Raw genomic sequence first — 24,903 nt, 5'->3', positions numbered from 1 at the left:
GATGTGGAGGACTTTGCTGAACGTTTTGTGGATTCTTGTTATAAGAACTGCACTGCACCATCTATAACAACTAGATTTTGATGGAAAATACTTGGGTATTTGGTCCATTATCACTACATAACATGATACTTATATATATATATATATGTGAAACACATATTTTGGTACACACATAATATGTGTACTTCTTGTGACTAGGAAGAAATATGGTACATCAGTGTTATTAATATCGAGTAATAAAATGCTTTCTACTGTTGAATCGTTTTTCAGTTATCTTAATTCGCAGAGAATGTGTTGATTTGATGCAGTGCAATATTTTGAACTATCCAAAATGTTGAATAGTTTTTCAGTTATCTTAAATTCTCAAGAGCACGAGAAAATGTTTTGGACTGATAAATAAGGGGTTTAGATGACAGGGATGGAACAAAAAGTTTCCAAGAATAAATATCGTTCCTAAAAAAGAAAAGAAAAGAAAAAAAAAAGTCTTTCAAATTCATCTGAAAACTAAAAGAATGCTGGAACCACACTACAATCTACATTTTTGAAATATTCAACGAGATCATCTGGTTCAAGCTTGAGAACTTGTCGCTAATCCTTGTTGTAAACACAGATCATGAGAAGAATTTGTAGCTCTTCGCGTTCAAAATGATAGTCCTCAGCGCACCGATGGGCGCTAGAACCATCAACATTAGTCCAAGGATAATGCAAATCTGTGTAAAGGGAAAAATAGACATGAAAACAGAAATCAGATTCTATTATATAAGCCTAAAAAAAAAAAAAAAACTGTTTAAGCAATTGCAAGGTGTCATATACATACCCAGTTTGCGAACCAAGATAAGCTGAACCTCTTTGGTTTGTAGATCGCGAGCCACATGATGCAGGGAAGCTGCAGAGAAGAAAAGGCTTCAAATCTGTCTCTTGCAAGTTTTAGTACTAGTCATTAAGAGGGAAATTTGTAAACTTAGACTTACAAAGTATGTTGTTGGGGCAAAAGCAAATCCTCCGAAAAATCCTAGGAGTCCGCCGAAGAAAGGGATGGATATGGCTATGATCATCGTCAATGCTGCAAACGAAGACGAATGATTATGCATCAATAACTGTGATTTCACAGCTATCACTAACTGAGAAAGCTTTCCATATGATCATATATCAGTGAAAATTTCTCCACATCTGTGATAACAACGATGCATGGTACTATTTCATGATACTAGATGTTAAGTATGTGGAGACTAATTTGGATCTATAACAGAGTCAGCGCGATGAGCAATTTTGCTCTAATATTGAGGAACCACTATGAATATGTGTGTTAATTTACCCTTTATTTCATATTAATGCTCTCATTAGTAAATGTTTAGAGGTTTAATCCATAACAGTCTACTCAATAAGCAGAGAGAACTCACCAACGTAGAGGGTGCGAGTAATGAAGCGAAGCCTGAAACAAGGTTTGAAATCGAGCTTCTTCACCAACACGGTCTCAATCATGTCAAACACTGGCATTGCATATATCTACAATTTTGTCCACATTTCAAACACCAAGCATGAGTGTTGGTCAAAAAGGCCTTTCTACATATCGTAAGCTTGAAGAATGGAAAATTGGCCGAAATTATTAGTGAGAGATTAGGATCACCTGGTAGCTTCCAATGACATGGACAACAACAAAAATGTTGGCTGCCGCAATAAGCCAGGCGGGTTGCTCGAGCGTGATGAGGATGTTATCATCAACCTTGTTTCCAAAAATGTAGTAACCAATTAGAGCAACAGGGAAGTAACACAAAGCCACCACTATATAGGCCACCATGACCCCTTTCCACATAGGTCCCTTGGAAGGCTTCTCTGGTGTAGAGGGAATTGTAGCTTGGATCTCCAGAACCACATTGTGACCGGCGTATGCGAATGCCACTTCTCCCAATCCGGCAAAGAAGTTCAATGCAGTACCAGCTTGAGTGCTAGATCTGTAACTGTAATCCACATCATCTTGAACTCCCTTGTCAAGTGAAGCAACCCATGCAATTGTTGAGTAACTGCACATAGCAAAAAAATGTTAGATCACTAGTGATATGTGAATTTGTGATCAGTTAAAAACCAATGGTTATGGTACGTTAGTATTACTTCGTTTTCATATAGGTAATGATGTTCATTATTACCTCAAGGACATGATGGCTGCGAGGAAAGAGACGCCACGGATGGAGTGGAAGTTGGGGAGATGAGCGAGAACAAAGTGAATACAAGCAAAGAATACAATCCAGTAGGAGGTCTTCATGTGTGGTATGTTAGGGAAAATCGTTTCATGGGCCTTCTTCATGGATTTGCCTCCTGTGACCATGTAGACAATGTTGACACCAACTTCCACCACCAACTGTTGGGGCACAACAATCCAAAGCCCTAGCTTTTCACCAAAGGCATGCTGGCCCAACTCATGGTACCTGTCAAACCTCTTCCCAGGCACCATCTCATGCATTTCCACCATTTGCCATAGCGTGTATAAAGTGATTATCCATGAAAGAATAAGGATAACCACCCCAGGACCCCTATGATTCAAGAAATGAAAGGAAAAACAAATTATTGGCTAGTTTTATGCATTGAAAACATATTCCCACTTCACACGTTTATAGATATTACCAAAATCAACGGCTTTCGAAATGTAAAGTTATTTACCATAGAACTTGAAAGATAGGAAAGAAGAGCGCTTGGAAGCACCACTGATATTAATAACCACAATTACTAAAAAGTGAGTCCCACGTGTGTGGTTTTCGGTACCATTAGTGCCCCTTAGCATTGTTCGATACCAAATGAATAAAACAATTATATTGATTAGAGGAAATAATTTTTATTCTTCATTTTTTTTATCAGAAAAACCATGAAAGTTTGAATTGATCAAAACCAGATTTGAAAACAGAAGATTGGATCCTAGGAGTGAAACAAAACGTACGTACCATCCAAGCTCTGACATGGCATAAGGAAGGCTGAGAACACCAGCTCCTACCATGGCAGTGACATTGTGGAAAGCAGAAAACCACCATTTGGCATTCCTTGATGATGTGATCGGAAGCCAATTCTCAATCTTCTTATCCTTTTCAGATTGGCTATTTGCCTCGTTTGTGTCAGTCATTTTTCTTAACAGATTATCTAGTGAAAACCAATATTCTTCTTAAAAGAAATCGAAAAACAGAAGAATTTCAGCACTCAAAACTCAACCAAAAGTCACAAAATCACACATGAATATTCAAACACAAAACAATGATTCTCTTCTCTTCTTTTCCCTTGATGCTTTCTCTATTTATAATAGAATTCTGAGACAAATCAGTGCCAACTTTAAACGTCGAGGATTCCTTACTATTAGGAATAACTTAACTAATTACGCCACAGAACCCCTTATTTTTAGGAAACTATTTAACCGTTTACCTTTACAACTCAAACTTTGAAAGTTAATCGTTTTAAATATTTTTTCCAAAAAAAAGAAATCCAATTACTTTGACAGTTACACCTCAGTTTAATTCTTAAATCTCATAAGATACTTTTAACGTGTATTTTTCTTTCTTTTTTTTCCATTCTTTTCAAACATGTTGATTTGTTTCTGCCGATAATTTAGAGATTCGGACGTTGAACTATAGCAGCAGATATTAAAAGCAAAATCAAGTCCTGCATGCTCTGTTTCTATACACACATACATATATATATATATATATATATATATATATAAAGTCCTGCATGTTCTCTGTTATTAAACATTCAACAAGTTGTTACTTGAAGCGTTTAAGGTGTCATTGGTAATTTGACAGTTGGGATTTTTTTTTTATACACAGTTGGGAAATTTTTTGAAGGCTTAAAAAGTTAAAAAACGTTTGGATTAAAAAAAAACAAATACTATCCACCTATTATCCTAAAATTTTAAATATTTAATAGCCATTCGGTTTCACGCATAAATAAACATAACAAGTTTATTATGAAGCTGAATTTATTTATTTATTTATTATTTATTTGTTTCTAAAATTGCAACAAATTTTCTGAATGAGTCAACAATCCTATAGTCAGTGTTGTAGAACAAACATGTCATGGAAAGCCTTAAAAAAAAAAAATGGTTGCATAACTTGTATTCCCCAAGATATCCATGCATATAGCTCTACTCATATTCCATAACATATCCATGAATATATTTTTTTCAGTGATCATATCACGTGATATACATATTCTACAAGAAAAATTCACCAGACGTGGTTTATAAAAGGGGAAAAAATTTAACTGAAAGACCATGTATAAGAATGAAAAAAAAAAAAAAAAACAAACAAACATCAAGAGCTCAATAACCTTCAACTCAAGACCAACTCGTTTGTATGTACACAAAGATCAAGCAACTAGAGAACTGTAATGTCTATAACTCTGATGTTGCTGTCCCGTGCAGCTCATCGAATCCTCCACGGGCACTAGGCCTTGTGCGCCGAAACAGAAGTACTCATTCATATCAGATTCTTTCTGGTTTGAGCAAGAAGGTCCCCTGATGTTTAGGTTCTTTTGTTTGTCCATGAACTCAGGTGAAGACATGGACGACCCCGAATTAGTACTCGAAGCAGAATAGTGATCAGCCGAAGCAGTAGTTAAATGAGGCATTGTCTTGATCACTCCGTGCATTAATCCAGCAGAAAATCTCATTTTAGTAGACGGGCTTGGAAAACTCCCATCAGAATATATCCTTCTGTTGTTGGGAAGAGACGAAGATTTCGAATATATCTGCCTAAGAGGGATGGGATTGTCCTCAAAGTCTCTGCTTAACGAATCGAGAGAATCGTTGTCTCTGAGGTCTTCTCTATTAGGCTTCTTCTTGTCTTTCTTTCTAGGCCATCTGAGGAAAAACTTGAGGCGCTTGGCAGCATTGTTTGCGGAATTTGACTTCTTACTGTTGTTCATCAATGAGTTGTTAGACCCAAACTGGCTCAGATCACCAGAGAATTCACTGAATTGAGCGTGGTCACAACTAGCATCAGAATTGGCACTCTCAATGCCTGTGTACAAGAAAATCTCTGCGTCCGGGATTCTGAAAGAAGTCCCGGGACTAGTTCCAATGCCATGCGTCTTTAGGTGGGAAACAAGGGCACTTCTTGTCCTGAGGTCTTGACAGTTGGAGATCCCACCAGCCGAAATCAATTGCTTGATCAAAATCTCCGAAGAGGTTGATTGCGGCCGCTGCTTGAGGTGATCAAGAGGAGTCATTCCATAGGCGTCGCGGATATTTAGATTGATCGATGGAACAGTCATGAGGAGCTCTACCAAGTTGATGTGGATGTTCTCAGATACAGCCATGTGAAGAGCGGTTCTTCCATCGTTGTTCCTCACATTGATGATGTCCTTGATGTTCACAATATTGTCACAGAGTAGCTTCTTCATGAGCTCAATCTGCCTGTCCAGTCTTCGAAAACCAGGTGCTCGGAAACCAGCCACTGCCATGTGTAGAAAGGTGTCTCCATAATTGTTTGGCAAAGTGGTAAGCGAGGGAGACACGAGAATTAGGACCTCTACAACAGCTAAGTAGCCTCTGTAAGCGGCCACATGTAGTGCTGTGTTCCCTTGATTATCCGTACAAGTGATCATGTTAAAGTTTGCTGTAAGATCCTTAACAACCTGAAATTGATAGAATCATCAAATTTAACAACATTACCGAGATAGAAAGAGAATAAGAACAATGACTCTGTATCTTCATTATCATTAATCAAAGTGTCATTAGGACCTATTTCAAACACAAAATAGTTAAGCTAACCAAATGAAAGTTAAGGAAAACTTAACCAAACTCTAAATAATCCAAATAAACAAAAACAACTAAGATGCACAACTCGAATAGATAAATATAATTGTTAATCTCTAGTTATCTATATCTTGCTCCTGATTTATTAGTAGATAAGCTTAGATTGGATTGTATGGATAGACAAACTTTGCTAGCATTGGAAGTTCCATAAACATTTGCATGTACTAGCAATAGGAAAATCTGAGGACACAAACAAAATAGACCAAAAAAGTAGGCCATGGCATTTGGTCTCCAACCGACAGGAAGTTAAAGCCAATAAATTTATAGATGCTATTTCCATATGGAGAGTATATAGATTAGGTTAAAGTTTCTTCCTAAACATCACAAGAGCAAATCCTAAACAACAAATGTGAACGAGCTGATAAACATATGAAGCGTATAACACGAGAGAAACTAGGGACTCACCTCAATCTGACCTCTTCCAGAGGCAGTGTGCAAGACAGTACACCCCTGAGCATCCCTGAAAGTCAGAACATGAGATTCACTATCACCATCTTCTCCAAGAAGATCTGTCAACATCTTCAAATTCCCGCCCCTAGCCGCGGCATGAACTGCCCGGTTCATCATTTCCCACCTAAACTCTTTGCCTTCACAACCCAGCTCCTGCGCTTCCTCCTCCAAGCACCCTCCACTTTTAAGGCCACATTTAGGGGTCAAGGAGGAATCAAGCAAGAGCCTGAAAACTTCCGAATTCTTGCTCCTCGCAGCGGCGTAGAACAAATCGGTGACACCATACTCTCCTTCTCCATAAACAAGAAGAGGGTCTCTCTCAAGCAGTTCCTTGACGAACTCCACATCCCCAGCTGAGGCTGCGGTGTAGAGAAGCCATCCTCCATAGCCTGCTCTTATGAGGGAGTTGTGACCAGTCCTTGTTTCACACGCAAGGAGGAGTTTCTTGGCAACTTGGGAGCGACATCTGGCGACATCGTCGAATTGCGCCTCGTCGTCCCAGACAGTCTCCAGCCGCCGGATTCGGCGGAGAGAGGTGAGCTTGATGAGGAGGTTGGTGTCTAAATGGAGAAGCTCTCTGACCAGATCATAGAGGCCATTGGCTGCTGCCCAGTCTATTGGTGAGGCATACCACCATTGGTCTCCAATGCTTTCCCATCTCAAAGGAAACTTTGGTGGTGCCATTTTCTTTTGCTTTTGTTTTCCCGGGAAAATTAACTAACTAAGAAATTCCACTAAACTAAGAACTTAGCGGAAGTGGAAAACGTAATTGAGAGAGAGAGAGATTGAAACTTTGGAGATGGGAAAGTCTTGGAAAAGCTAAAAAATGATGAAGAATAAAAGAATCAAGCCATAAAGGTCAAAAGAAGGCAGTTATTTTTTTCTGACAAGTTTGAGAATTGCATGGAAAGTTAGAAGAAACCCATTAGAGAATATGGGGAGAAGAAGGGATAAGTAGTGTTTGAAGGAGGAGAGAAAGGAAGGAGAGCCATATAATAGGCCAAGCAATTGAAGAAGCTTACCGGGGGAGAGAGAGAGAGAGAGAGAGGCTCGTTGGTTTCAAGGGAAAGAAGTTACAAATAAAATGTATGATCCTCATAGAGGAAAGAGACGGCAAAAGAAAAAAAAACAAAAACAAAAAGACCACATGATTAAATAAGATTTTTGGAAAAAGATTATATGGTGGAGAAAAAAGTTAGAATTAAGCATAGAAAGATTGAGATTCTTTTAGTCCGTGAGAACCCAAGAGAGAGATAGAGGAGAGAGATGTGACTATAACTATAGATGTATTAATACAGGACCAAACTAGGAAGCACTTGTCTACTTGCCTCAGTTTTGAACAAATTTAGGACCCGTTTAGTTCACAGATTCGAGTTTTTAATTTGAGTTAAGATGTGATTTTATATGAGAGTTTTTTACTGTAACAAAAAAATTAGATATGACTATGTCTGATAGCTTTTTACTATAACAAAACTCGAATTTTAAACTCAAATCAGTGAAATGAACATGACCTAAATGTTTCAATATTTTTAGGTCCCGTTCATTTTACCGATTCGAGTTTAAAATTTGAATTTTATTAAAGTAAAAAGTTCTTATAAACAGTCATATCTGACTTTTTTACTATAATAAAAAATTCTCATATAGAGTCACATTTTAACTCGAATTAATAACTCAAATCGACAAACTAAACGGGCACTTATTAACTGAAAATAACAGAGGACCAAAGGCAAGGGACAGAACAGATAACATTTGAAACACATAAGCTTTTATGTATTTTGGGTCATTTCAGTATAAAGTTTTATTCATTAATTATTATTTCTTTGTTGGTTTGCTAAGAGCATAAAGTTCTTTTTTAGTTTGGGATATTTCCTCTGCCCTTTACATATTGTCATTTTGCACTTTTTTCATCTCTTGAAAGCGGGTTGAGGAAAAAAAAAATGAGAAAAAAAATTGCACTTTTAAAACTGGTTGCAAAAGCCAAAAACTTGCTGCTTCTCTCACTCTCATGGTGCTTGTAACTACAAATTTTTGGGCACACCATATCTTACACCTACTACCCATACAAAACAAGGGGTCCTAACTTCAATTTTTGCCTTTTTCAATAGTCACTACCACATGCGTGGCCATATTGTTAGGGTAAATGCATAGGCCAAAAAATAATATAGTCTTTGATTTATAGATTCAGAATCATGATTCAGAACTATTTTCATTTTACGTGTGATTTTTGTGAGAAAAAAACACTGTAGAGAATCATAAATCATAATTCAGAATCATAGATGAATACATGAAACAAACATGGTGTAAGACCCACAATATCACTTGGTTATAGAAAAATATAGAAGATGTTTATATTTTCATTATTGAGTCTTGCTCAAGTGAGTTTCTTTTATTGCCATTGCTTGACCTAACTAGTTGGGTGAGTAAATACTGAATAGGAAGGTGGATACTGATTAAGGAAACCACAAGATGGAGACCCTCTTCTCCTTTTAGTTTTGAGATCTATGGGTGGAATTTTTTTTTTTTTTTTTTTTTTTTTTTTTTTTTTTTTTGAGAGTTCTGAGTGACTTATTATTTGCTTTTTTATTGTTGGGGGACATGGCACTCCATTAAAAAAAACGTGTTAAGTGCAAGTTGGCAATGGCAGCAGACACTAAATGTAGTACCGTTCCCCACTAAGTTTTACGGTGTTTACCATTTGGTCAATAAAATTTCACTGTAATAATGCTTTAATGTCCAGTTAAAGGCGAGCAAGTTTGATAGTGCATTGATGTCAGTTCTCAGGAAGAAAATATATACATAAAAAACAATATAAAAAAAAAACCCATATCTGAAGTTGATCCATAGAAAACTGTAGATTTAGAGAGCCACAACTCATCTTTTATGATACAAGACGGGATTGAACCCGCAGCCTCTCCCTAAACCTCACTCCACTAGAACCCCCGGTGCCGCAAGCTGACCAAGAGGTCTTAGGCCACAACTCTTATATTATTGGCTCCCAACCACATAGTAGTTGTGTGTGGAAATGTGGTCCTAACTCATAACATTCCTTGTTTTTTTGTTTTCTAAAGACTCTTGGAAAAGTTTCCGGCCTATATCACTTTCAACAAGTTTGCAGGCTTTTGGTATTAAATGTGACAATTCTGTGATAGCATAAAAAAAGAAATATACCACGACACAGTTTTAAATTGTTAAATCATCCGATAAACAAAAAAAAAAAAAAATGTAAATTGAACTAAGTTTGACCAACATGTGATGGCCTACTGTAGATCACTCATTCAGTCATACTTCATTTTCTCCGTCATATAGTAATCTATATTTTAGGCTGAAGAACAACCATGTTTCAACTCACCAATGATGAAATTCCTGATTTTGATTCTGCAGAAAGTATTGATTCCATTATTCCAGGACCCAAGTCCCTGCAAAAGTTACACTTTTTGTTCACAACTAGAACATATTAGTGGAAAGCAAATCTTTTCAACATTTCCATCATTACAACAGTTCGTGTTTCACCATGACAAACTAGTAGTTGTATCATGTATGTTCCATTCCCTGTGATTGTATTTAAGCAAATATAAATTCTGTTTAAGCCATATAATTTCTGTTTTCAAGCATGGAGCTCTATAATAGCTTATTTAAGGCTCTTCAGTATTGGCAGCAACATAATGGAGGCAATGGTCTACGAAAAAATGTTGTTCACATGTGTCATAAAATCTTTACAATGGTTTAAACTTAAAAAAACGATAAAAGTGGTCCCTCTAGCACATGGCTTAGTTCATGGCAAGGAAATACACAGAAACACCTTGATCTAGTTCTTGGGTATAGCTTACTAGTTTTTGTTTTCACCTCACTTGTTATCAGCATCATTGGATCACGAGATTGATTCTCTAAAATCTGAGGTACTTTCTTAGTTCCATGTATGGACAAAGGACACAAACACGTGACTCTGCATCTAAAATGTACATATTTGATATCCAACGTTACTACTTACTAGCAAAGTCTTGAATCTTGTCTCTGAATTAATTAAAAAAAAAAAGTGTCTTTGTTTTTTACCCCGACTATATTAGGCGTGGTTACATAATCTACGTTTCCATAAACAATGATAGTAAAAAGGGACCGAAAACTTTACCCACAAACTCATTTACTCATAGAAATCCACCTTAAATGGAGAAGGTTAAAGTCATCTTAATCGGGTTAGGACAATGAAAGGACAAAAGATTTAATAGTCATCTTAACTCAAAGTCTATGCATGTGTATGCTTTTTATCTTAAAAACCGACTCATTAAATGGGCACCGCAAATATCATGAACCCCCGTAATTGGGAAAAGCCGCTCCGCCATCAACTTAAACTAGTTAAACGGGGCAATGATGGAGGTTATTTTTCTTCATGGGAAGGATTGGCGGAATGGCTACCCTGCCTCCAAGCCAACCCATTGCGATCATGAACAATAAAGCACCATTGAGGCCCTTATATTTTTCGGATGTACTAAACTTAAGTTGCTTCAGTTCCTAGACAAAAATCATTACAAAAAACTGGAAGATATGTTCTGCTGATTGCAACTCTAAGCAATTGCAATCAGCAAAAGAAAAACAAAACTATGATTTTGTTGGATAAAACAAAACTATGATTTTGTTGGATCTTTTGTCATCTCAAAAGAATGCAAGTATGCAAGACCTTGGCATGCTGTCCTTAGACATTTACATCTTCTTCATGAAGTCTTCAATCTTCTCCGCAGCATCATACATATGCTTCTGCTTGACCTCCTCAAAAAGCAAACGACACGTCTTATATCTGGGCATTATTCCCTGACCAATCATCTCCTCAAAGAAGAGGTAAGCCCGCTCACACTTATTTGCTCGACAGAGCCCATGAATCAGAAGCGTATAGGCTGATATATCAAGACTAAGATGATGTTTTTTCACCATGTCATCCCATAACTTGCTTAAAGAATCATCTGTTTTGCCAGTTCTAAAGCAAGATTTGAGCAATGGGTAGTACGTTTGAACATCAGGCTTACAAATCCCCGAATCTTCCATCCTTTTAAGAACATTAAAGGCCTTATCCTCTTGACAGCAATGGCAAAACATGGCAATCATGGTATTGTAGGTTGATGTATTAGGGACAACACTGCTCTTGGGCATCTCAACTTCAAAGACATGAATGGCCTCACGTACTTGCCCGGCTCTCCCTAGAATGTGGATCAACGAATTATAAAACAGGGTGTCGGGTTTCAACCGGTCAGATTTAACACTCTCAGCTATTTCCAAAGCATGCTCATACTCTTCTGCCTTTGCCATATAACTCATGATGGTAGTGTAAGTAACAATATTAGGAGGGCACTCTTCGGCTCGCATTTCATCGAGCACGCTGCGGGCCACATCAAAGTTACTTTGAGAGCAATGAAACCTGATGATGGTGGAGTAGCTTATGACACAAGGACGGCAGCCATGGCCCTTCATCTCTTGGATCGTCCAATTCGCCTCGTCCACCCGCCCGACTTTGCACCAACCATGAATGAAAATATTAAAAGTGTTGGCGTTTGGCAAAATATGAGCCTTCAACTTCAAGAACATTTCACGTGCCCGCTCAACCCGATTCTCTTTGCAAAGAGTATCAAGCAACAAGTTCATGGATTCAACATTCTTCTCCAAACCAAAACTACCCAACTCATCAAAAATCCTCACAGCTTCTTCCCATTGCCCAGCACCAGCAAATCTTCTCACAACCTTAGCTACAGTGTTAAGAGTAACAATTTTATTGTCACGCATTTCATGCAGAATCATCATCATTTTATCCATTTTCTTCATTTTTCCAAGTGTGTCAAGAACCATGTCATACGCTTCTAAAGTATGTTCGTAACCCGAGCGTGACTCGGCCCATCTGAAAACGCCCAAAGCGGACTTCCAATCATCCTTAAACCGGCGAAGCAATTTATCAAACAGGTGGTGGGTGAGTTGAATCCTGTTACATTGCGGATCATTCGAGAGAAACTCGACGACCTCGTCGTCACTGCTTCCGAGGCCCGCTTTCTCAACGAGAATATCGAGGTCGGAAAGAGCGAGAGCCGGAGTTCCAGGTGAGCCATGGATAAAACAACAGGTTTTGGATGAATTGGAGAGGATGGGAATGATAATATTTTTGGTGCATTTTGAAACGCGAGAGATCATGAGTGAAACTCGAATTTTTGGATGATTTCTAAAGCTGTTTGTCTGTCTAAGATTCCTTAGGAGGCTAATTTCCTAGCCCATAACTTAGCTGCTTGCTAAAAAAACAATAAAACAATAAAACAAAAACAAAAACAAAAACGACAGCAAGGTTTCAGAAAAAAAAAAAAACGACAGGAAACTTTTGCACATTGACGACATGTGATGTGAGGAAACTTTTGCACATTGACGACATGTGAAAAAAAAAACGACAGGAAACTTTTGCATATTAACGACATGTGATGTAAGGAAACTTTTGCACATTGACGATATGTGAAAAAAAAATGACAGGAAACTTTTGCACATTGACAACATGTGATGTGAGGAAACTTTTGCACATTGACGACATGTGATGTGAGGAAACTTTTGCACATTGACGACATGTGAAAAAAAAAACGTCAGAAAAAAAAACGACAGGAAACTTTTGCATATTAACGACATGTGATGTGAGGAAACTTTTGCACATTGAGGATATGTGGAAACAAAAATGACAGGAAACTTTTGCACATTGACGACATGCGACAGGAAACTTTTGCACATTGACGACATGTGATGTGAGGAAACTTTTGCACATTGACGATATCCGTGCATTTGGGAGAAGCATTGAAGAAACTTCAAGGGAAGCTAACACTTGCTTGACAATTAGAAAGGCCAAGCGTGGTCATTTATTTATGATTTAATGCCAACTAATCAAATGCCATAAATCTTTTTGGAAATAATAATACGACTTAATTAAATGATATTATCTTAATTGGGTCCATAATCGAATACACAAGTCAGTATAAATATCTCTCTCTCTCAGTCTCTCTCTCTTGAAATGGAATATCTATCTTTCTTGTATTGGAGCTCCCGATTCTAGATCAGCTTTCTGTGCTCCTATTGGCATTTCTGGTTCTAATGGGCAAATTAATTGTTGCATTTTATTCGTGCAGTCTGAAACTGACGTAATAACCAAATCCGAGTATACCTGCAAAGACCGTAGCCGTTTACAGGAGTTATTTTGCACCAACGAGATCCGAGTGGTGAGTATAACGAGTCAACTCAGTGAGTCAATTTAGTAATAAACATTTTACATTTTCCTGTCTATTGGTCTTTCTATAGACATATAGACACCGTTTAGTTCGCTGATTCGAATTTTTAATTCGAGTTGAGATGTGATTTTATGTGAGAATTTATTAAGAGTTTTTTACTATATCAAAACTTAAATTCTAAACTCAAATCGGTAAATAAACGGGCATATAGTGAACCACTTTTATAGTTTCTCGAGTCATTAACTCTTTGCTTTAATCAAAGGTTGTTGCAACTGTGGCATTTGGTATTGGCGCTGTAAGAATACTATGCACATTATAGTAGTGATTTGTTGCATTGTATCAGATTAGATGCTACCTTAAGACGACGGTATACGTAATCCAATTTTGAATGTGTCATGTTCTCCAAGTTCCCACAAAGTCTTTCGAACTGAAGGAATCATATTTCCTTTATGAATTATAAAACAGACCTTCAATCTGATATTATGGATATCTAAAAGATGTGCTTCTACTCTATAGACATTTGTATCCATGCAAATTGCAAAGCACAATGGTGGCTTTGCATTAGTCCCAAGTTCTTAGGATTTAGTATTGCGATTCGCTTAATAGCATCTGCTTCGGGTCATTCATTACAGCTTGCCAGAAAGCTTGGACGACTGTGTTCAGGTTGAAATGTGCTTTGAAACCTCTTGCTATTTGAGGTTATATTAGAACTGAAGTTCACTAAACGAAAGAGTGATTTGATTCTGTACGAAATTGGCCGAGCTGGACGAGATGGGGGATCATCATATTGTCATCTATTTTTAGAGGATGACTCGTACTACAAGCTTCGTAGTCTCATGTTTAAGTAGCTAAATAAGAATCGTATGTTTTATGATCATTTTCATAAGCGTTTCAGAGAGTTAATGGACGTGTTAGGAATTGATCCCGTTTTTATTTTTCATATTTTTTGAGAAAGAAAAAATAAAAACGTTTCTAAAACGGCATTTAACACAATAAAGACAAAAAAAACAGAAATGAAAAATGATTTTTTAATTTAGTGTAAAACGAGAGAAAAATGAAAAACGACTTTTAATCATTTTTCATTTTTTATTTTCATTTTCTCATCTCTCGAGCAGAGAGAGACATTAATGGGTTTTTTTAATACTAAAAATAATCTCTTGATAAAACTACCAAACACATTTTTAAAAATGATTTCTATCTGAAATTAAAAACGTTTTCATTTTAATTTTCATACAAAAAATAAAATCATTTTAGAACGAATTCTAAACGTGCCCAATATCGCAGTTTCCTATTCTCAGTGGTGGAGTCGATCAGTACACAATAGACAAATTCCTTTGCGAAATTTTCACCAACAATAAGAAGTCGCAAGGGAAAGTTTGCTCATTATTAAAAGAATCTGCTTCTCGCAAGTTTGACATGAAAGAGGAGGTTTTCTCCCGCCACTATTCATGTTCAATTTTCTAATTTGTAACGAGTTTCGCCCTGAATGCTCTGTGGATTTAGCACTGGAGCACCTCATTAACCAATTAACCAAGTGTGTCGTTGTCGCATAGTTGAATAGTTAAAATTTGGCAATAAGTTGATGCTGATCTGCATTGTTCTATATATTGTCGTATTTTCTTCTGGTTTTGTGGACCTTCATTACGGCTGCTACTGCAAAAGTGTCTGTTAATGTTGGTTTAGTTGTTGTGGTGATTATAGTACAAGTTGAAATATCTATTATACCATTTATATGCCTAATGTTCTATGTATATACTTATATTTTGATTGATATGATAGGATGTTCTTGGACCACGACGTAGCTCTACAAGTGGATTCTACCAAAGGCTCTAGTTTATGAAGCTACACTTGAGAGGTACGAAACACAAATTGATTCAATATTTTCGTATGATGTAACAGGATGCTTTTGGACCGCGAATTTTCTCACAAGTGCATTCCACCAGAGGCTGTTAATTAACAAATGCAAAGCTGAACATTTATTATATGGAAGCAAAATTAGTATCCAAGACACTTTCAAATGTTGTTAAAATAGTGTTCTAACTTTTAAGCTTGGATATGAATTTGTTTAACTAAGAAGTAATTGTTTTCTACTTTACCATCAAAATGGATTCCTGAGTAATTGTGCCATGATAGTAGTGAAAAGGATAATGCCTTGCAAGCTCTTTTATTGAGATAAAGTTCAAGAAGATCTTAGTAGACGTTTGGTTCATGGATTCAGAATTATTTTCGTTTAATGTGTATTTTTTGTGAGAGAAAATACAGTAACGACCCACGAATCATAATTCGAACCATGACACGAATCTTCCTACCAAATACTATTTTAGTAGTCATATTCAATCAAAATAACAGAGGTACGGTAGCATTAATGGAATTTTATAGGTATGCCTTGAGAGAATGAACCTTTTTTTTTTTTTTTTTTTTGGAGAGGGGGAGCTGAAACTGAATTTTTGAAGACAAACACTTTATTTTAGGCTCACGGTTTATGTTTATAATCTTTTATGGGTTTAAGTTAGGCTTATTCCTCCTATTCAGCTTTTTCACATTTTCTGTCCATTAAGTGTTATAATTGTTTAGCCTGATACTATATATCATCTTTTTTGCACCAAGCCACCTAATGTTGTTGGCTTTATGTTCTAAGTATACTGTATTTGCATGCGATGGAATTGTTAAGAAGTATTGGCTTTAATGTACCGTGTATTTGTTTTCTACTTAGATATCAAATGGATTTTTGGAGTATTCGGTCATTATGGTGTTAGGAACCTCACAATTTCTGAAGAAATGAAGCTTTATTGAATCAGCGTAAACTGAAGAAACAATATATAGCAACATTCGAGACTAGACCCCGTATTTATATTACTAACTACAGGTTCCTAATCGATGGTCGTATTATGCATACTAATTTTGATTAAGGATCGCAGGCTTTTATACATACACATTTTTCGGAAGAGAAAGGCAGTGGTCTTATTATGCATACTAGTTTCTTTTAAATTTTTTTTTTTTTTTCATGATTGAATTTATTGTTGAATTTAGGGAAAAAGAGGAAAATAGGCCAAGACTTGAGATGAATTAAAATTAATAGGTCAATAGTTTACATAAGTTAATAAATAGACCAAATTACTGTTTTCGTCCATAACTTGTCTGGTTATGAACCATAACTTGACAAGTTATTCCCGGTTTTTATCCATAACTTGTCTGGCTATGAACCATAACTTGACAAGTTTGTCCATAACTTATCTGGTTATGAACCATAACTTGACAAGTTATGGCCTATTAATTTCTATAACTAAAAGTTAGCCTATATACTTTCTTAAGTTTTTCATATTGACCTATTTCCTACTATTTCCCTTAAATTTATTTATGTTTCAGGTATGCGTCAATATGGCTTCTAAAATGTAAATGTACCCTTGATGTTTGTTTCCTTTTAATTTTCTAAATATAGAGCGTGTTTAGTAAACTGTAAATGAATATAATGAAAAAGGTAATGGAATTGGAAAAAAAAATTATGTAATAAGATTAAGAGTCACTCGTTTTCTTTTTTGTGTTTATTTGATTATCAGATAGTCTAATGAAAAATAACACAATTCCCTTTCTTATGTTTATTAAAATTAGGAATAGTAATTTTATGAATGTAATCACTAAAATGTTCTTTTACACAATTAAATAATCATTGATTGTATAGTAATTTATTAAATGCGCGTTTACCAAACAGTAAAGAAATGTAATGGGAAAGGTAATAGGGTTAGAAAGGAAAGTAAAGTAATAAGATTAAGGGTCTTTTATTCATTTTCATTTGTTTACTTAACGATTAGATGGTGTAATGGGAAACAACCCCATTCTTCTTCTTATGTTTTTTAAAATTAAGAATAATAATGTTATCAATGTAATCACTAAAATGTCATTTTACACAATTAAATAAGCATTGAATGTATAATAATTCATTAATGATAGATAAGTAAATTTAGTATTTATTCTTTTTGACAAGAAATCAGTACTAAAAGGTGATATTCTCTTTCCTCATTGTCTATATTATGTGGGGCCCACTAAATCTTCTTAAGTAAACGCATTATTAGATGGAAAATGGAATCACTTGTTACTTTCCATTTTCCTTTGATACAAAATAAACATGCCCTAAGTGTAGATAAGTAAATTTAGTATTCATTTCTTTTAACAAGAAATTAATACTAAAGTGGGTGCAAGGATTAATATTCATTTTCTTCATTTCATATAATGTGTAAAGCCTACTAAATCTTCATTACTAATTTTATAAATAGACACATTATTAGATTAGAAAGAGAATCACTCCTTCTCTTTTTACATCAACCTTTTTCCTTTGATCTAAAGTAAACATACCCAGAGAGTAAACGACGTTGAATCGCAAGGCACAAAAGATGCATCGTTTCTTGACAACATGATGGCGTTTACCCGACAAAACAATAAAAAGGTGGAGGGGGTTCTCTGCAGTAACATCTTGGGTACATAGGCTTTCTTACGGTTGAATATGCAAAAATTTTGCCCCATCAGGAATAGATTTGGTTTAAACAAATGCCTACAAGGTACCACCGCTGAACATTGAACCAAAAAAAAATAATAATAAAGAAAAAGAAGAAAGTTTTTTCATTTGTTTATTAGGACACCTCAAATAAAACCAGCTTTTCAAGTGCGAACTAATAATCAAAAACTGGAAAAGGGGTGATAAAATACAAGTAAGAGAAAGCCACCTTTCCATAAATTTCATATGAAGACCATGTAATTGTTTACATCAAAATTATAAAATTCTAACTACCACATTACATGATAGGCCTCATTGCTTATTCAAAACTCCAAACTTAGAACACCGACAACTAAAACCTTTAAACTCGACCAAAACGGGGAAAAGAGAAGCCTTGAATCTTCAAAAGGTATAGTTTATTTGCTGACGGATGCAATGTGGCAGATCAAGTCAACCACACGGGAACTGCAAGACAAGAGGAAGCAAAACGGTTAGAAAAGAAGCAGAATAAATATAAACCATAAACACCAAAAAGCCGAGGAAGAAAAATGTAATTACCTGTAGCCCCACTCGTTGTCGTACCAAGACACAAGTTTCACAAAGTTGCTGTTCAATGCAATTCCAGCCTTGGCATCAAAAATGCTTGACCTGTAGTAAGTAGCGCAAACATTAAATTAGATAAGTCCACAATCATCTCGTAAATCAAGTGTTCCAACGGTAGACCCCAGATTGTATCTCCCAATTTTATTTACCTCAACGACATGTATAAGAAGAACAAAGAGTTATCAAACTACGAACTTACCTGCTGTCACCAACAAAATCAGTAGACACAACATCTTCTTCAGTGTAACCCAAAATACCCTTCAGCTTGCCTTCAGACGCCTCCCTGATTATATAAAAGTAACATATTAAAAGTTAAACTACAAAACATTTGTGCTTTGAAATATGCAGAGGACATTGTATGCTTGCTAGTTTGCTAATGAACCAGATAACAAAAAAGATAGCAGAAAACAGTAAACAATGCTCACTTGATGGCATCCTTGATCTCCTCATAGGTTGCCGCCTTCTGAATCCTGACGGTGAGATCAACAACTGAGACATCCACCGTAGGAACTCGGAAGGACATTCCAGTCAGCTTACCATTAAGAGCTGGCAGAACTTTTCCAACGGCCTGTGTAACCAAAAACAAGAAAGCCAACATTGGTGAATGATATTCACAAAACCCAAAAAGAATGCAATTGAACGAGCCTATATATTAATTACCTTGGCAGCTCCAGTGCTGCTGGGAATGATGTTGAAGGAAGCAGCTCTTCCACCTCTCCAGTCCTTCGATGATGGGCCGTCGACAGTTTTCTGAGTAGCTAAATTACAAAAACAAAAAAAAAAGCTCAATTTCTCGATTCATAAATCATGATCCCACGAAGCTAACTTCATCACCAATCACAATGGCTTACCAGTGATGGAGTGCACGGTGGTCATGAGACCCTCAACAATTCCAAACTTGTCGTTGATGACCTGTAGCAAATTTAACGTAAGTACAATGATAAGTGTAAACTGAGTAACAAATTCAGGCAGCTACATAAACCAAAAAAAAATTAATTAATTAAAAAAATGGGAAAAGAAACAACCTTGGCCAAGGGAGCAAGGCAGTTGGTGGTGCAGCTAGCATTGGAAACAATGTCCAACTCTGGCTTGTACTCGTGCTCATTGACACCAACAACAAACATGGGTGCATCCTTACTTGGCGCAGAGATTATAACCTTCTTTGCACCACCCTGGTATACATGGCAATCCAAGTCAAATTCTAGCTCACACCGAGATATCCAAAATATCAAACAATCCACGGCAATAAATTGACTTATTGTCCAATAAAAATCCATCATAGCCATATTTTCCAATAAAAATCCATAGCCATAAAACATAAACGGATTACAAAACAACAAATCTCACAACACCACTAAAACCAGCCAAAACAAAACATCCATAAACCATAAGCACATCACATTTTTTCAAAACCAACAAAATTATTAATTAGAAATCAGAGCAAACCTTCAAGTGGGCTGCTGCCTTGTCCTTGTCAGTGAAAACTCCAGTCGACTCGACGACGAAATCGGCTCCGGTTTCACCCCACGGGATTTCCTCCGGGTTTCTTCGAACACCAAATAAAACAGAACCATTTTTAAGATTCAAATTAACACTTCCAAGTAAAACGCAACTCTAAAAGAATGTGCTCTAAAAGTGCGATCTGTATACCTGTGTCCAAAAACAGTGACGGCCTTCTCGCCGAAGAGAAGGGTCTTGGAGTCCTTGACCTTGACGTCATGGTGCTTCCATTGTCCGTGTACGGAATCGAACTTGAACATGTAGGTCTGAAATCAATCGCAGTAAATCATCAGATCAGAATTCAGATTTTCTTTTTCGACAAATCCGAAGCCAAAATCGCAGTAATCAATCATCAAACTTACCATGTAATCAGTGGTGATAAAGGGATCGTTAACAGCAACAAGCTCAACATCGTTCCTCTGAAGAGCAACCCTAGCCACCAAACGACCGATCCTTCCAAATCCTACAACATTCCCACCAAAAAAAAAATCAGTTCACTTAGCAAAAGAACAGTAAAAACCTAACAAAAAAACAAAAATCAAATCTACGAATTAGATTGATGCTTCATCTACACGTTAATTAGATCTGAGCTCTGACTATTACCGTTGATTCCGATCTTGATCTTCTTGTCTGAAGCTGCTAATCAATAAAATAAAAAATAATAATTAATCACAGAAATGAAAACATAAGTCGGATAAAAATAGATCCAACAAAAGAACATCACATCGAAACCGAGACAAAAGAAAAAGGATCAAAAATGAATTACCCATTGGAGAAAAGTAGAGCGAGACTGAGATTACGAGGAGAGCGATAGAGAAATGATAGAGAGAAAAAGCGAATAGTTAGTGGTTTCGGAGCGTTAAGAAGTGGGCTTGCATTTAAAGGAGCAACAGGTGGTTCGGTCACGTGCAAAGGCAATGGGTTGGGGTTTACGGTTTTCCTTGGGCAAGACGAAACTGGCTCCGAGCCGCTGTTTAATTAAAACTCCTTTTATCAGCCGCTGATTATGATTAAAGAGTTGTTTGATTGGGAATTCGTACCCTATTTAAATCATAATTTATTATTTATTATAATATTTTTTTTTATAAAAAATAATTTTAATCTCATAATTTTAATTTATGAATTAAACATTTTATTCGCGGTAGATTTGAACAGAAACGAGCGTGGGGAATAATCGGGGAATATTCGAACAGAAATCAAAGGGAAGTTGGGGTTGAGTGAGCCAATGGAAGCTTGATTTGCGTAAGAGATCACGTGAGCCGGAAGCCTTTCGGGTCAAAAAGGGAAATTCATATGTCACGATCAAAGTTCAAAGTTCAAACAGAACCGTTTGTGATGGGATGTTCTAGAGTGTTCTATTACTGTTGGTTGAGTAGTCAAATTGTTTTTTATTTTCTTGCTGGATACCAAATTAATTTTGATTTTTACCTAATTTGGAAATTGGAGATTGTGGAATATGCGCTTCTCGGGAGCATAATCCAAGATTTCCCCTATTGCAAGGTTGGTCAAGTAAATTATTTAGAGTCTGTTTAGTTGGAAGATTTATTCTCTGATTCGAATTATAGTTTATAATTTGTTACAGTATTTTTTCTCATAAAAAACACACATAAATCAAAAATGGTTCTAATCTATGAACCAAACGGGCTCTAAGAGAGTGTTTGGTGTGAGAATTTGTATTATAATTCGTAGTTTGTTATAGTATTTTTTCTCATAAAAAATACACATAAATTAATAATAATTCTGAATCTGTGAACTAAACGTCTACTAAGAACTTATCATACACTTAAGATTTTTAGAAAAACCTTTTCTAGAAGTGGAATTAAAAGTTCTCCAAAAGAAAAAAATAATAATAATGGAGAAGTCCTTAAAAAAATAACTGAATAAAGAAAATCTCCTCAACAGGAATTCAGAATGTTTCCAAAAAAAAAAAATTACACGTGTTAAATCAAGTTTATATTGACAGGTTTTTAAGAACAATGTTGTCAATTATAAGTGGATCTCTTGAACTATGCTAAATGGAGTTAGTAATTCTTCCGTGCAATAAATTAACCTTATTAAATCGACTAGATTGATATGTTATTATGACTTCAAATGTTTGGTTCATAGATTCAGAACTATTCTCATTTTACGTATGCTTTTTGTGATAAAAAATACTATAATAAGTCATGAATTATGACCCGAATCCTCTTTCCAAAAGTCTTAGCTTCCTACAAAATATGAAGTTTTTATTGACGAACTTTCATTTTTCTCTGTCAAAAGGTAATTTTGTTTTAATTGTTAAATTAATTTTGCACTGATCTAATTTATAAATAGAAATAGTTGTACGACAACCCTTGTGGAGCACTTGGCTAGTTGGCTCTGATCTTTGCCGCCAATAAAAAAATGTTACTTTCATTTGAAGATTGACTGTGGTGATTGGTATTATCGACCATGACAATGTTAAGAGAAGAGAATAGATATGCATGTGGCATAGGGGGCAATGTTGGGCGGCACAACTAGTTTGTTTTTTTTTTTTTTTTGGATTATAGTTTATGAAAACTTTGAAAATAAAAGGTTTAAAGTTTTTTTAACTCTTATAAAACGTTGAAGTTTCCTCTTTTAAAGAGGAAAAATGTTAAAATCTAATAAATAATGGCTTAGTTTGGTAGTACTGTAGATTTTAGAAAAATTATTTTTAACTGTGTTGAAGGAAAAAACAGCTGTTATAAAAAGTAACTGTTACAAAAAGCAGTTGAGTGTTTGGTAAACTATAATTATAGTAGCTGTGATGGTTCTAAAATCAATGTAATAGTGTTTGGTAAATTATGAGGTTGAATTGTTAAGAATAATTAAAGGAGAGCGATAGAGAAATGATAGAGAGAAAAAGCGAATAGTTAGTGGTTTCGGAGCGTTAAGAAGTGGGCTTGCATTTAAAGGAGCAAGGTCACGTGCAAAGGCAATGGGTTGGGGTTTACGGTTTTCCTTGGGCAAGACGAAACTGGCTCCGAGCCGCTGATTAATTAAAACTCCTTTTATTAGCCGCTGATTATGATTAAAGAGTTATTTTGTTGAGAAATTCGTACCCCGATTCGAATCATGATTTATTATTTATTATAATATTTTTTTTTATAAAAAATATATATAAATAAAAAATAGTTATAATATCATAATTTTAATACATGAACTAAACGTCTCCTATTCGCGGTAGATTTGCACTTGCCTAAAACGAGCGTGGGGAATAATCGGGGAATATTCGAACAGAAATCAAAGGAAAGTTGGGGTTGAGTGAGCCAATGGAAGCTTGATTTGCGTAAGAGATCACGTGAACCGGAAGCCTTTCGGGTCAAAAATGGAAATTCATATGTCACGATCAAAGTTCAAAGTTCAAACAGAACCGTTTGTGATGGGATGTTCTAGAGTGTTCTATTACTGTTGGTTGAGTAGTCAAATTGTTTTTTATTTTCTTGCTGGATACCAAATTAATTTTTATTTTTACCTAATTTGGAAATTGGAGATTGTGGAATATGCGCTTCTTGGGAGCATAATCCAAGATTTCCCCTATTGCAAGGTTGGTCAAGTAAATTATTAGGAAAGTATTTAGTATGAGAATTCGTATTATGATTCGTATTTGTTATAGTATTTTTTTTTCATAAAAAATACACATAAATCGATAATAATTTTAAATTTGTGCACTAAGAACTTATCATACACTTGAGATTTTTAGAAAAACCTTTTCTAGAAGTGGAATTAAAAGTTCTCCAAAAGAAAAAAAATAATAATAATGGAGAAGTCCTTAAAAAAATAACTGAATAAAGAAAATCTCCTCAACAGGAATTTAGAATGTTTCAAAAAAAAAAAATTACACATGTTAAATCAAGTTTATATTGACAGGTTTTTAAGAACAATGTTGTCAATTATCAGTGGATCTCTTGAACTATGCTAAATGGAGTTAGTAATTCTTCCGTGCAATAAATTAACCTTATTAAATCGACTAGATTGATATGTTATTGTGACTTCAAACGTTTGGTTCATAGATTCAGAATCATTCTCGTTTTATATGTACTTTTTGTAAGAGAAAATATTATAACAATTCACGAATCATAATTCGAATTATGGTCCGAATCCTCATTCCAAACGTCTTAGCTTCCTACAAAATATGAAGTTTTTATTGACGAACTTTCATTTTTCACTGTCAAAAGGTAATTTTGTTTTAATTGTTAAATTAATTTTGCATTGATCTAATTTATAAATAGAAATAGTTGTACGACAACCCTTGTGGAGCACTTGCTAGTTGGCTCTGATCTTTGCCGCCAATAAAAAAATGTACTTTCATTTGAAGATTGACTGTGGTGATTGGTATTATCGACCGCGACAATGTTAAGAGAAGAGAAGAGATATGCACGTGGCATAGGGGCAATATTGGGCGGCACAACTAGTTTGTTTTTTTTTTTTTTTTGGATTATAGTTTATGAAAACTTTGAAAATAAAAGGTTTAAAGTTTTGTTAACTCTTATAAAACGTTGGAGCTTCCTCTTTTAAAGAGGAAAAATGTTGAAATCTAATAAATAATGGCTTAGTTTGGTAGTACTATAGATTTTAGAAAATTTATTTTTAGCTGTGCTGAAGGAAGAAGCAGTTGTTACAAAAAGCAGCTGAGTGTTTGATAAATTATAATTATAGTAGCTGTGCTGGTTCTAAAATCATTGTAATAGCGTTTGATAAATTATGAGATTGAATTGTTGAGAATAGTTAAAAATTACGACCATATTATATTATATTATATTATCATATATATATAATTATAATATAATATATATTTATTATTATATTTAATATAATAAAAAGCTATTATTATA

General features: G+C 35.4%; 4 protein-coding genes across 5 annotated transcripts; all 4 read right to left on the bottom strand.

Moving 5' to 3' along the window:
* Positions 1–611: 611 nt before the first annotated feature.
* On the bottom strand, positions 612–3,109 carry LOC21390152 (lysine histidine transporter 1). Its single transcript, XM_010104878.1, has 7 exons — positions 2,934–3,109; positions 2,145–2,528; positions 1,628–2,021; positions 1,401–1,506; positions 972–1,063; positions 818–886; positions 612–710 (listed from the first exon to the last, which is right to left on the bottom strand). Exons 1-7 carry the CDS (start codon positions 3,107–3,109, stop codon positions 612–614), a joined length of 1,320 nt encoding a protein of 439 aa, XP_010103180.1.
* Positions 3,110–4,124: 1,015 nt separating this feature from the next.
* LOC21390151 lies at positions 4,125–7,138 on the bottom strand. The gene is made up of 2 exons (XM_010104877.2): positions 6,200–7,138; positions 4,125–5,613 (listed from the first exon to the last, which is right to left on the bottom strand). The coding sequence occupies exons 1-2, from the start codon at positions 6,926–6,928 to the stop codon at positions 4,345–4,347; spliced, it is 1,998 nt and encodes a 665-aa protein (XP_010103179.1). The 5' UTR covers positions 6,929–7,138; the 3' UTR covers positions 4,125–4,344.
* A 3,403-nt stretch (positions 7,139–10,541) lies between these two features.
* On the bottom strand, positions 10,542–12,438 carry LOC21390150 (pentatricopeptide repeat-containing protein At3g04130, mitochondrial). The gene has a single exon (XM_010104876.2). It carries the CDS (start codon positions 12,407–12,409, stop codon positions 10,940–10,942), a length of 1,470 nt encoding a protein of 489 aa, XP_010103178.1. The 5' UTR covers positions 12,410–12,438; the 3' UTR covers positions 10,542–10,939.
* Positions 12,439–18,169: 5,731 nt separating this feature from the next.
* Positions 18,170–20,925, bottom strand: LOC21390149 (glyceraldehyde-3-phosphate dehydrogenase, cytosolic). 2 transcript variants are annotated; one of them, XM_010104875.2, is made up of 12 exons: positions 20,835–20,925; positions 20,672–20,704; positions 20,431–20,531; positions 20,219–20,334; positions 20,015–20,114; positions 19,594–19,740; positions 19,420–19,480; positions 19,229–19,326; positions 18,994–19,136; positions 18,768–18,851; positions 18,524–18,613; positions 18,170–18,430 (listed from the first exon to the last, which is right to left on the bottom strand). In XM_010104875.2, the coding sequence occupies exons 1-12, from the start codon at positions 20,836–20,838 to the stop codon at positions 18,382–18,384; spliced, it is 1,026 nt and encodes a 341-aa protein (XP_010103177.1). In that variant the 5' UTR covers positions 20,839–20,925; the 3' UTR covers positions 18,170–18,381. The 2 variants fall into 2 exon arrangements, with proteins under 2 accessions (XP_010103177.1, XP_024025728.1); XM_024169960.1 differs by having other exon boundaries at positions 20,672–20,707; positions 20,835–20,909.
* Positions 20,926–24,903: the final 3,978 nt, after the last annotated feature.

The sequence above is a fragment of the Morus notabilis genome, unplaced genomic scaffold (genome assembly GCF_000414095.1).
Source record: "Morus notabilis unplaced genomic scaffold, ASM41409v2 Scaffold549, whole genome shotgun sequence".
Taxonomy (NCBI): Eukaryota; Viridiplantae; Streptophyta; class Magnoliopsida; order Rosales; family Moraceae; genus Morus; species Morus notabilis.
Note: the sequence above shows the minus strand (reverse complement) of the source record. Positions and strands in the feature narration are given on the sequence as shown.

Coding starts and splice junctions, on each gene's coding strand:
- LOC21390152 (XM_010104878.1), bottom strand. CDS start 3,109: ATGACTGACACAAACGAGGCAAATAGCCAATCTGAAAAGGATAAGAAG. Junction 1,064..1,400: donor TACTCGCACCCTCTACGTTG/GTGAGTTCTCTC, acceptor CTTCGTTTGCAG/CATTGACGATGATCATAGCC. Junction 887..971: donor TTGCCCCAACAACATACTTT/GTAAGTCTAAGT, acceptor TCTTCTCTGCAG/CTTCCCTGCATCATGTGGCT.
- LOC21390151 (XM_010104877.2), bottom strand. CDS start 6,928: ATGGCACCACCAAAGTTTCCTTTGAGATGGGAAAGCATTGGAGACCAA. Junction 5,614..6,199: donor CTGGAAGAGGTCAGATTGAG/GTGAGTCCCTAG, acceptor TATCAATTTCAG/GTTGTTAAGGATCTTACAGC.
- LOC21390150 (XM_010104876.2), bottom strand. CDS start 12,409: ATGATCTCTCGCGTTTCAAAATGCACCAAAAATATTATCATTCCCATC.
- LOC21390149 (XM_024169960.1), bottom strand. Junction 20,532..20,671: donor GATCAAGATCGGAATCAACG/GTAATAGTCAGA, acceptor GGAATGTTGTAG/GATTTGGAAGGATCGGTCGT. Junction 19,481..19,593: donor GCCTTGCTCCCTTGGCCAAG/GTTGTTTCTTTT, acceptor AATTTGCTACAG/GTCATCAACGACAAGTTTGG.